The sequence below is a fragment of the Microcaecilia unicolor genome, chromosome 7 (assembly GCF_901765095.1).
Source record: "Microcaecilia unicolor chromosome 7, aMicUni1.1, whole genome shotgun sequence".
Classification (NCBI taxonomy): Eukaryota; Metazoa; Chordata; class Amphibia; order Gymnophiona; family Siphonopidae; genus Microcaecilia; species Microcaecilia unicolor.
Window position 1 is genome coordinate 212,977,722 of NC_044037.1, and position 12,080 is coordinate 212,989,801.

The 12,080-nt window shown below is 46.7% G+C and overlaps 1 protein-coding gene across 1 annotated transcript in view; it reads left to right on the top strand.

Annotated features, from left to right (window-relative positions):
* Positions 1-12,080, top strand: part of NCKAP1 (NCK associated protein 1) — a 234,916-nt gene that overhangs the window by 74,035 nt on the left and 148,801 nt on the right. The window contains exon 13 of the mRNA XM_030209048.1: positions 6,845-6,977. Within this exon, the coding sequence (XP_030064908.1) occupies positions 6,845-6,977 (133 nt within the window). The remainder of the gene's footprint in view (positions 1-6,844; positions 6,978-12,080) is intronic.

Here is a 12,080-nt window from a genome sequence, read left to right on the forward strand (position 1 = left end):
TGTCCATCTACCAGCAGGTGGAGATAGAGAGCAATCCTTTTGCCTCCCTATATGTGGTCATGTGCTGCCGGAAACTCCCCAGTATGTTCTCTATCTCAGCAGGTGGTGGTCACACACAGCAGCAGCTCTGGCTAGGCCTCCAAGCCTAATTTTTAGGTTTTGTTGAGTGCCTGGGGTTGAGGGCTCTTCTTGAGCAAGTGCAAACCTGGTGGCGCCAGGTCCCTCCTTTTCTCCCCACTCCCGCTGGCTCCGTTAAAAAAAAAAAAAAAATTTTGAACGTCTTTAAGGGCGTTTATTTCGACGTTTATTTAAACGTTTATTGCAGCTACTCACTGGGACACCAGGTCGTTACAGCTCGGAGCGAGAAGCAGGTAATTTTTACCTTTTTATAGCAGGCAGGGGGTTCCCCGATTGATCTCCACGTGGCCTATGGCGTCGGAGGGCGAGGGCGCGAAGAATCGCTCCCCGGACTGCGTGTGCGCTTCTAGCGGGGATGCGGGGGTTTTAAAATCTGATTCGCCCTTGTTGGGTGTCAGTTTGGAGGCCGGTCAGTGTCCCGGGTCTTCCTCCGGCGCGGCGGTTTTTCCCGCCATAAACACCCATCCCCTGCTGCTCGCCTCCGCCATCTTGGCCGGCCACTCTGCTCGGACGGCTTCTTCTTGGGCCGCCCTTGAGCTGGGAGACGTTCATGCCATGGCCGCCCTTGATTTGGGCGACGGCAAAAAAGCGGCTAAAGTTAAGCGCCGTTCTTCCCGCGCGGCTCCTTCGCGGAGTGTCGCGCCGGACGCCATCTTGGATGCGCAGCATGGTTCTCCCCCGCTCTTGCGAACGCCGGTTGAGGGTGCGTCTAGGGCTTTGGCCCAAGCTGCTGAAGTGCACAATCTGGGGGGTTTCTCCCCCGAGTTTATTTTGCTGCTGCATCAGGCCTTTCTTATGCAAAACGCTGCCCCTTCTCCCTTGTCCGATAAAGGGGTTGAGGCCCCCGGAAGTAAACGCCCTCGGGTGGATGCCCAGGCCTTAGAGGACGCTGTTTCCTCTGATGTAGATGAGGGCAGCGTATCTGAGTTCTCCCAACGGTCCTTTGGGGATTCCTTGGAGGAGACGGATTCCCGCTCGGATGGAGCGGATGACCCCTCTGCAGCACGGATCTTTCGCTCAGAGGATTTGCCCAACCTGTTATTGCAGGCCATGAGCATTTTGAAGATTTCCTCTCCGGAGGACGTCTCTCCCTCAGCCCCTGTTGGCTCCGCCATCATGCTGGGGACGAAGCGCCCGCCTAGAACCTTCCACGTGCATGATGCCATGCACACCTTAATTTCGGCTCAATGGGATGTCCCGGAAGCGAGCCTCAAAGTGGCTAGGGCTATGTCCCGCCTCTATCCTTTGCCTGAAAGTGAGCGTGAGGCCTTTGTTTGGCCTACCGTGGACTCTTTAATCACTGCGGTGACTAAGAAAACGGCGTTGCCGGTGGAAGGTGGCACGGCACTAAAGGACGCCCAAGACAGAAGATTGGAAGCGGCTTTAAGGTCGTCCTTCGAGGCGGCTGCCTTAAGTTTGCAGGCCTCAGTTTGCGGCTCCTATGTGGCCAGGGCGTGCCTGACGTTGGTGCAGCGGGCTTCCCCCTCGGATTCTTCCTTGAGGGCTGACTGGCCGGCCCTGGAATCGGGCTTGGCTTATTTGGCAGACTTACTGTATGATGTCTTGAGAGCCTCGGCTAAAGGCATGGCTCAGACAGTCTCTGCGCGGCGCTGGCTTTGGCTGAAACATTGGTCTGCAGACCACGCCTCTAAGTCCCGCCTGGCTAAGTTGCCTTTTAAAGGCAAGCTGCTCTTTGGGGTCGAGCTGGACAAAATCGTGACCGATCTCGGCACGTCTAAGGGCAAGAGGTTACCAGAGGTCAGGGCTCGGGCCAGTGCTCGCCCCGGGATCTCCAGAGGACGGTTTCAAGAAGCCCGTCGGTACCGCCCGGGCAAGTCGGGCTCCTCTGCCCCCTCTTCCTTCAAAAGGAACTTCTCCCCCAAGCAGCATTCCTTTCGCAGAGACCGCCGTCCCGGAGGTAAGCCCTCCGGTCCTCCCCCAGGGTCTCGTACCCAATGACGGGGTCTTGGTCCATGGCCCAGTGCAGATTGGAGGACGGCTGTCCTCGTTTCTGGGCAAGTGGACCAAAGTAACTTCAGACGCTTGGGTGCTGGAAGTCATCAGAGACGGCTACAAGTTAGAGTTCTGCTGACCCTTAAGAGACGAGTTTGTACTCTCTCCCTGCAAGTCTCCGGTCAAAGCTGTGGCAGTGCAGCAGACCTTGGACAACCTGATCCGCCAGGGTGCGGTCGTTCCGGTGCCAGAAAATCAGATTGGCAAGGGACGTTACTCCATTTACTTTGTGGTACCAAAGAAAGGAGGTTCTGTCCGGCCTATCCTCGACCTCAAAGGGGTCAATCGGGCCTTGAAAGGTGCGGCACTTTCGCATGGAGACTCTCCGCTCAGTTATAGCGGCAGTGAAGGCAGGAGAGTTCTTGGCTTCCTTGGACATCAAGGAAGCGTACCTGCATATTCCCATCTGGCCTCCTCATCAACGCTTTCTGCGTTTTGCAGTCCTGGGACGACACTTCCAGTTCAGAGCCCTCCCTTTCGGGTTGGCTACTGCTCCGCGGACCTTTTCCAAAGTAATGGTGGTTATCGCGGCCTTCCTGCGAAAGGAAGGAGTACAAGTCCATCCTTATCTGGACGACTGGTTGATCCGAGCCCCCTCTTATGCAGAGTGCGGCAAAGCTGTGGACCGGGTAGTGGCTCTTTTGAGCTCCCTGGGATGGATCATCAACTGGGAGAAGAGCCAGCTGCGCCCGACTCAGTCCCTGGAGTATCTGGGAGTTCGGTTCGACACCCAAGTGGGCAGAGTGTTCCTGCCAGACAATTGGATTGTCAAACTTCAGGCTCAGGTGGACCAGTTCCTAGTAGCCTCTCCTCTTCGGGCTTGGGACTATGTGCAGCTGTTGGGCTCTGATGGCCACGATGGAAGTAGTGCCCTGGGCCAGGGCTCATATGAGACCACTACAACACTCTCTGCTGCAGCGCTGGACTCCGATGTCGGAGGATTATGCTGTGCGCCTTCCCTTGGACCCAGCAGTGCGCAAGGCGCTGAGCTGGTGGATGCAGACAGACAAGTTGTCTGCAGGAATGCCTCTGGTGACCCCGGAGTGGATTGTCGTCACGACGGACGCCTCTTTGTTGGGCTGGGGAGCCCACTGCTTGGGAAGGACAGCGCAGGGGCTCTGGTTTCCTGCAGAGGCAAAGTGGTCTATCAACCTCCTGGAACTCAGAGCCATTCGGTTGGCGCTTTTGGAGTTCATCCCGGTACTGGCGTTGAAGCCAGTACGGGTCCTGTCGGACAATGCCACGGCTGTGGCCTATGTCAACCGCCAGGGAGGTACCAAGAGCGCCCCTCTAGCCAAGGAGGCCATGAATCTATGCCAGTGGGCGGAAGCGAACTTGGAACAGCTGTCAGCGGCCCACATTGCCGGAGTCATGAATGTCAAGGCGGACTTTCTCAGTCGCCATACCTTGGAGCCCGGAGAGTGGCAGCTATCTGCTCAGGCGTTCTTGGACATCACGAAGCGCTGGGGCCAGCCGAGCCTAGATCTGATGGCGTCATCGGCCAATTGCCAAGTGCCGCGCTTTTTCAGCAGAGGACGGGACCCTCGATCCCTGGGAGTAGATGCTCTTCTCCAACAGTGGCCGACACAAGAGCTTCTCTATGTGTTCCCGCCCTGGCCCATGTTGGGCAGGGTGCTAGACCGGGTGGCAAAGCATCCGGGCCGGATAATCCTGGTGGGTCCGGATTGGCCCCGACGTCCCTGGTATGCGGACTTGATCAGGCTCTCAGTCGACGATCCTCTGCGGCTGCCAGTGGAGCAGGGCCTGTTACATCAGGGTCCCGTGGTGATGGAGGATCCCTCTCCCTTTGGTCTTACGGCCTGGCTATTGAGCGGCAGCGTCTGAGAAAGAAGGGACTTCTCAGACAAGGTCATCGCCACTATGCTGAGAGCGAGGAAGCGCTCTACTTCTACTGCTTACGCCAGGGTTTGGCGTATCTTTGCAGCGTGGTGTGAAGCAGGCTCACTTTCTCCCTTCACTGCTCCAATTTCTTCAGTGTTGGCGTTCCTGCAAGAAGGTCTGGAGAAAGGCCTGTCGCTCAGTTCCCTTAAAGTCCAGGTAGCGGCTCTGGCTTGCTTCAGGGGCCGCCTGAAGGGTGTTTCCCTGGCTTCGCAGCCAGATGTGGTGCGCTTTCTCAAGGGAGTTAATCACCTGCGCCCTCCTCTGCACTCAGTGGTGCCTGTGTGGAATCTCAACCTGGTGCTAAGAGCATTGCAGAAGCCGCCTTTTGAACCCTTGTCGAGGGCATCTCTGAAAGACCTGACGTTGAAAGCAGTCTTTTTGGTGGCTATCACTTCAGCCAGAAGAGTTTCCGAGCTCCAGGCACTCTCATGTCGAGAGCCTTTTCTGCAGTTCACTGAGGCAGGAGTGACTATTCGCACAGTGCCTTCCTTCCTGCCCAAGATTGTTTCTCGCTTCCATGTGAATCAGCAGCTCTGTCTCCCTTCCTTTCGTAGGGAGGACTACCCAGAGGAATACTCTGCTCTCAAATATCTGGATGTGAGACGTGTCATCATCAGATACTTGGAAGTGACCAATGATTTCCGGAAATCGGATCATCTGTTTGTCCTGTTTGCAGGTCCTCGTAAGGGTCTGCAGGCTGCTAAGCCTACAGTGGCAAGATGGGTCAAGGAAGCCATTGCAGCGGCTTATGTGGCCGCGGGGAAGGTGCCGCCTATCCAGCTGAAGGCTCACTCCACTAGAGCTCAGGCGGCCTCTATGGCAGAGGCCGGGTCCGTCTCCTTGGAAGAGATTTGCAAGGCGGCAACTTGGGCTTCGGCCCATACCTTCTCCAGGCATTACCGCTTGACTGTGGCTGCTCGGGCGGAGGCCTGGTTTGGAGCTTCAGTGTTGCGGTCAGGGATTTCAATGTCCCGCCCTGGGTGAGTACTGCTTCGGTACATCCCACCAGTCTATGGATTGATCAGCATGATGATATGGAAGGTAAAATTATGTATCATACCTGATAATTTTCTTTCCATTAATCATAGCTGATCAATCCATAGTCCCTCCCAGATATCTGTATTGGTTATATTCTGGTTGCATTTCAGGTTCAAGTTTAGTCTTCAGTTCCTGTTCAGGAGGACTTCGTGTTCAAGTTTTTCAATGGATTCTTCAAGAGTTGAGACGAATTTGTGTTACAGTGAGCTGCTGCATTCCTCTCCCCTCCGTTTTACGGGGCTGGATTGAGACTTAAATTCTGCCGGCGCTCCCTCCCGCTTCGTGCGGCAGTAGGGCAGCTTTGTACCCCTCCCGCTTCGGCGGTGTTAGGGTCAGTCAGCTCCTCCCGCGGTTGCAGGATAAGCCAGATCCCCTCGCATCGGCGGGTGTGGTGTCCCTCCCCCGCTTCGCGGGGATGAGCTGGACGGATTCCCCTCCCCCACTTGTGTGGGGATGAGCTGGGTTAATTCCCCTCCCCCGTTTCGGCGGTGGTGAGCTGGGCAGAGTGTCCCTTTGTGGGTGTAATTCTCTAAGTGCTGAGTCCTGCGGATGGAGCTTGGATATCGACATACTGAGGAGTTTCCGGCAGCACATGACCACATATAGGGAGGCAAAAGGATTGCTCTCTATCTCCACCTGCTGGTAGATGGACACAACCCACCAGTCTATGGATTGATCAGCTATGATTAATGGAAAGAAAATTATCAGGTATGATACATAATTTTACCTTTGCAAAGTAGCAAGCTTTTCTATCAAATGAACTTGAATCTCTGGAAGATTGCATGTCTTCCAAGCCATTCTATTTCTCAGTGTGCTTCTACTAGAGATTGGGTAGTGAATTTATTAACAGAGCAATAAACCTCACCTATTCAATGTTGAGGTGTATTTTCATAGCACTTAGACTTACAAAGTTGCATAGTAATCGATGGAACTTTGTAAGTCTGCTTTGAAAATGAGCCCCTTTAAAGTGTAAAATACAATTAAATTCTCCTCAGCTCTCTGCAGTCTATGCTGCCATAGTAAACCTTTCTTTTCTTATGCTCTTGTGTAGTTGATGTGCTGTATTGAAAAGGAAAGCTCTCCCTTATGAGGATTTCTTCCTGTTATTAGTTGTGTTATTACTACTTTTTTTTTCCTGTAACAAGTTTCTTGGCTTATTTTTTGAAATACCTGAAAATAAAAAAATAAATAAAAGGAGCACACCTTATGCCAAATTTCAGTGTTTACTGCCAGCTGATTTCTACTGCGAGCTAATAACAATACCAAGGCTTAGTAAAAGACCCCTATAATGCACAAGCAAAGTAAGATTCATTGATCTTAACGCAAATAAAACTTCCATTCATAAAAAAGGGTTAAGTTTTGTTTTTGTAGGAGATATTTAAAAAAAACCATAAAACAAACAAACTTTTTTACACCACTTGTTCCATGATAGTTCTTATATCAGGGAGTGAGATGCTGCCTGAGCCCACTATTTACATTTAGAACAGTATTTAACTTTTCTAGATATGTTAAAGAAACACATTAGGAACATTTAGTAAGCCTTTGTTCTCTCATCTGCTGTTCATTGCTTAAATGCAAGCATTTTCCACTAAAATTACTCATCTTTTCTGTTTTGCTTTTTTTTTTTTTTTTTTTTTTTGTTTCTTTTGTTTGGGGGGTGTTTTGTTTGGGTTTTTTTTTTTTGTGGTGTATTTTGGAAGATGTTACCTGTTCATGAGTGCTGATTAAACATTATTCTTTGTTCCGTTTCAAGGCATATTGCAGAACTGATATTTTATATGGAAGAGCTCCGGGCACATGTGCGAAAATATGGACCAGTGATGCAGAGATACTATGTACAGTACCTGTCAGGCTTTGATGCTGTTGTCTTAAATGAACTTGTACAGGTGAGCTGGAAGCCTGAAAGCATTCATTCACTAATCCATTCTGGAATTAGATCATCTGCTGGATTTATCACTATCAGAGTTGTACTGCTATTTGTGAACTCTTCACCACTATGCTTGAATTGGAAGAGCTTAGTAAAAAAGCCCAACACTTCAGTGTTTGACCTGCGATAAAAACCTGGTCAGTGTTGAAGAGAACTTGGAAAAGAACAACCATATCAGCTATGGAGGAATAGTTCCAGGTAGTCCTAGTATGGAAATTTGGATTGCTCTCTGTAGAATTTGGATACCTGAATTAATTCCCTTAATTTGGTTGATTTCACAAACAATTCTTTCGAAGCTCATGACAGTTGGATAGCTTTTGTAATCTTGCCACTTTATACATGCACTAAATACGAAGTAATGGATCATACCAAAAAAATCAGTTTAGAGTGGTTTGAACAGATGCTAAAAATCTATCCAGAGCAAGTGAGAGGGAAGGGGAAGTTTTGTGGGGTGGGGAAGTCACAACTAATTGAGAAGAAAGTAGGCATTATTGGGCTTTTAAAATTCGCCTAGATTAGGTGTCCTGATAAATTCTTAAAGTATTTGCTGTTTATTCAGGTGAAGTGTGAGGTCAGATTCATACCTGAGGGATGGTCCCTACTTGACCTTTCTTCTAAGATCGATAACCTATACAGTATTGATAGGGTACTGTTAACCCTACTGGGGAGGACACAGTTGTTACTACTATGGCGAAAGCAGTAGGATTGACTTTAAATTAAACTAATAAAATAAGTTTTCTATTGCTAAATCAGAGCAAATATACACAATACGATAAGACTATTTTCTTTGCTATTATAAAGATACATGCTCAGTTGTGCCATCCTGGAGATATTGATACGCTGTTACCATTTTTGTATGACAGTCAAAATCTAATGTAAATGAGCCTCTTGCTAGCTTGCCAGTATGGGCAAGAGGAGTATTGGAATCACGTGGCTTTTGTCGGCTTTTACTTCAGCTATAGCTGTCTGGTTAACTAGCTATGGCCTCTGTCGTCTTTCTCTTTTTGGCTCATTTCAGATATGTGCTGCTTGTGATCCTGTGTAATGGTCACAACAAACATAGAGCTCCTTTTACAAAGCCGCAGTAGGAATTGAATTGGTTTGGTATGCTGCTATTCACTACCGTGGCTTTGTAAAAGGAGCCCATAATCACATGATGATCTTAATAGAAGTTCCTGCTTCAAGGGAAAAAATTGTCAAATCTACACACACATATTTTTGAATAAGTTAAAAATGTTTCATTTTGTAATTTTTCAAAAGAATGGAAAGCTTTTTAGATGAGATTTTAAAAATTCCAATGATACACAAATAGAAATATTTTTAGGGGTTTCTTCTTCTTTTCAGCATTTGATATACCGCAAGTGATCTCTGAGATGACTGTGCGGTTTACAGTTTCTGTTACAGGTACTTTGCGCTATCTCTGATGGGCTCACAGTCTAAGTTTTATATATTATACCTGGGGCAATGGAGGGCTAAGTGACTTGCCCAGAGTCACACGGGAATTTAACTTGCAGAGGGAATTGAACCTGGTTCACTAGGATCTCAACCCACTGCCGACTGTTGGGCAGCAGCAGGAGTCGAACCCACTTCCCCAGGCCCGCAACCTGCTGCACCAGCCATTAGGCCACTAAAGTGATTTAACCAACCAGAAATGGTTCCTGGCTAGTTAAATCGCCTGTTCGGGGCTAACTGCTAATTTTCAGCAGCGCTTAATTGGTTAGTGCCACTGAAAGTGACCAGTTGGCGTCAAACTGGAAACCAGCTGTTTTTTGTGGGCATTCCAGGGGCAGGGTCAGCACTTGGCTGGTTAAGTGCTGATATTCAGAACTTAACTGGCCAGGTTAACTGCTTAAATAAGGACTGACTTTTATGAAGTCTATTTTTTTATGTGGTAACCCATAGCCGGTGGAATACTGAATATCGTACTTAACTGGCTATGCATTAACCAGCTCCGCAAAACCAGTTATTTGGTGCCAAAACTTGGACGTAGCCTGCCATTGAATATCCAGGAATAATGCCGGCAGCAGTAGGCAAAATGCTGAGCACCACCAGCTGAATGTCAACCCCTTAGTTTTTACTTTTAGAGGTTGCTTATACATGCTTGCAAAAATCAATCGGGTATCAAAACACCCTGTTTGATCTTTTGTTTTTGTAACTACCAGACAATATCACAAGTAATGTCAGTTCTTAAAATGCCAAATATTGCCTTCCAAGTATTCGGTATATTGTACTATAGAACTCTTAATATTTTTGGCTCAATGCTGTCTTTAATATATGTTGCCATTTCTCCAAAATTTGTCCACCACGTCTTTGCAATATAATTTGTATAGCGTTTCATTGATTATTCGCCTTCACCAGCTTGTTATGGTTTGCAGTTTAGAAATCTTGCCCTGAAAATGCCTTTGTCATATGACCACTAGATGGAGCTCACGTATTTTAAATTTCTGTTCTCAACTGCTAAACGAAATTTAGTCTCCACTCAGGGCCTGATGCACAAAAGTTCCTGTTAAAAAAACGCGTGCATTTAGATCCTCGGTAGAACTTACGAATATAGTAAGTGATGCTCAAAGGAAATCACATACAAATGAGTTGCACACAATTTCAACTAGCATCTCGACAGGGAAAGCACCTAGTACATGCGCAGAACAGTTTCCTGGTAAGTGTCCCTGTTCTGCGCTAGGGCTAGTGTACTCCTTCCTTTTCCCCTGCAGTACTTGCTGGCTCCACTGTCCCCCTGTCTCCTTTCCCTTGCAGTGCTCGTGTAGTGGCTCATCTTCCTCCTACAGTTTACTTGTCTTTCCTTTGCTCCCCCCCCCCCCCCCCCCCCGATGATTTCGCTTGGGAATCTCCTCCTTGCTGAAAGCCCCCCCCCCTCCAGCTGGCATCACAGGGGTATTCCCCAGCCGATTGGCTGCTTGTTTCTCCCTCCCCCCCTCCCCCGCTAAGCTGTTCTCTGCTCTCTGACACTGCTATTGAAAAAAAAAAATCTCCTCACTGAAAGCCTCACCCTCGAGCTCTTTTTAATGCCCCTCTAAAACTGTTCTGTGCTCTGACAAGTTTTGTTATTGAAAAATGCAAGCAGACTGCTCCTCCCAGAAGTTTCCCTTGCACAATGACAGCTTCAGACCAGACGGAAAAGTTTGCACATTAAAGGTCTACAGTCCGTTCCGTGCATCACTTGGAAATGTCTTTGTATCACTTGGAATGCTCATTTTAATACTAATGAGCTGTTTGTAATACATTTACATAGGATTATCATTAGCTGCTACCCCTTTGTGCATTAGACGCTGAATAATGTGATTGCTGGACTGACTAGAACCAGTTTAAATCAGATGTTGCTAGCACGGTAAGCTTTGAGTATCGGCTCCTTAGTTCATTTGAGATATTTCCTTTTCACCAGAGCTGAAAGGCTGTTTACTTAGTCAAAAGAAATAATCCAGGAAAACAAGCCATAAGCTCATTTGTACAGCAGTCCTTGGGGCACACCTAACCAGTCAGGTTTTCAGCATATCCACAGTGAATATGCATGAAATAGATACAGATCTGTCTCATGCATATTCATTGTGGATATCCTGAAAACCTGACTTAGCTGGGTGTGCCCTGAGGATTGGATTGAGAAACACTTATATGGGGGACAAAAAGATGTAGTACAAACATTGAAGAGCCAAAAAAAGCTTGTGGGAAGGGAAGAAATTGATTAAGAGAAAAAAAACTTTTGATAAAACAGTATCACTAGGGCACACATGCTCACCTGATGGGACAAAGTAGGTCTTCAATACAAATCAAACACACTTCTATCAGTATTAAACAAGTTCCTCATTGTCAGCTTAAATGATATATATATATATTTTTTTTTTTTTAAGGAGAAAAGAGACCTCAGAGACTCATTAGCAAAGCAAGGGTCATTCCAGAAATTTGAGTACTGGAACTTATTCTCTTTCATCAGTCTCAAAAACTCCAGTTTTTAGAAAGTGCTTTACAGTTTTTCATGCTGCTTTCAATCTCACCACTCGATTCTCAGATTGCATTTTTAGTCTGCGCTTAAGTGAATCAGAGTGTAGACTAAAAATGCGATTTGAGAATCAAGTGGTGAGATTGAAAGTGGCACAGAACCTGTGAGGAAGCTTTACCGAGTGAAACAGTGGCCCCGGTGGGCATGAAATAAGCGCTGATTTGTATAGTGCATTGATCCACCACTTGAAATTTAAAATATTTTTTAAGAATACACTGAGATATGTTTGCACGAAGAATGGAAATTGGAGTATTTGAGACTGATGAGAGTATGTTTAGTACTGGTAGAAGTGTTTTAAATTTGTATTGTTTACCTTAGTTCGGAAACCAGTTAAACCTGCACAATTTGGAACTATTGTTGTTTGACAAAGTAGGTTCTATTGTATTTTTTTGAAATGGTTGTATCTAATACAAAATTCTATAGTGAAACATTCATAATGCCCGATACTATGATCATTTATCAACGTTCTCTCAGGAACATTGGCCACCTATAGATTGAGATTAGATTATTGCTGTAATGAAGCATTTTGCTGTGTAGTTCCATCTGTCTGGAACTCCTTTACCTATAACTTTCAGATCAGAATACTCTTATAGAAAATGCAAATGTGGCTATTATAGCACTACTGTGATCTTTAGCAGTTTAGTTTACTAATGGCTTAACCTGAGGTTGATGGGATTATGTTTTTAACCTTTTGTTTTCTGTTTATGTTCATATCATATGAAAACCAGGACATTTTTGTACTGCTTTTCATGCCCAGTCCTTATGTGTGTGTTTTATTTAGTGGAGCTTTAAAATATTTATTTTAAATGTGTTGTATATGCTTTGGTTTATAAACCACCGTGATATGACTAATCAATGGTGGTATAACAAATGCGTAAAAAAAAAAAACAAGCCAGTTTCTTCCAGAACAAAGAATTAAATATAGCCAATTCTAATGTGTTGGGGAATTAGTTCCAGATGAAGAGTCCAAAAGCTGGAGAGAATGGCTGCATTGGTTTAAGATCCAGGGAATCTTTGAGTTATCAGTTTTGAAACCATAAGTTTCAACAG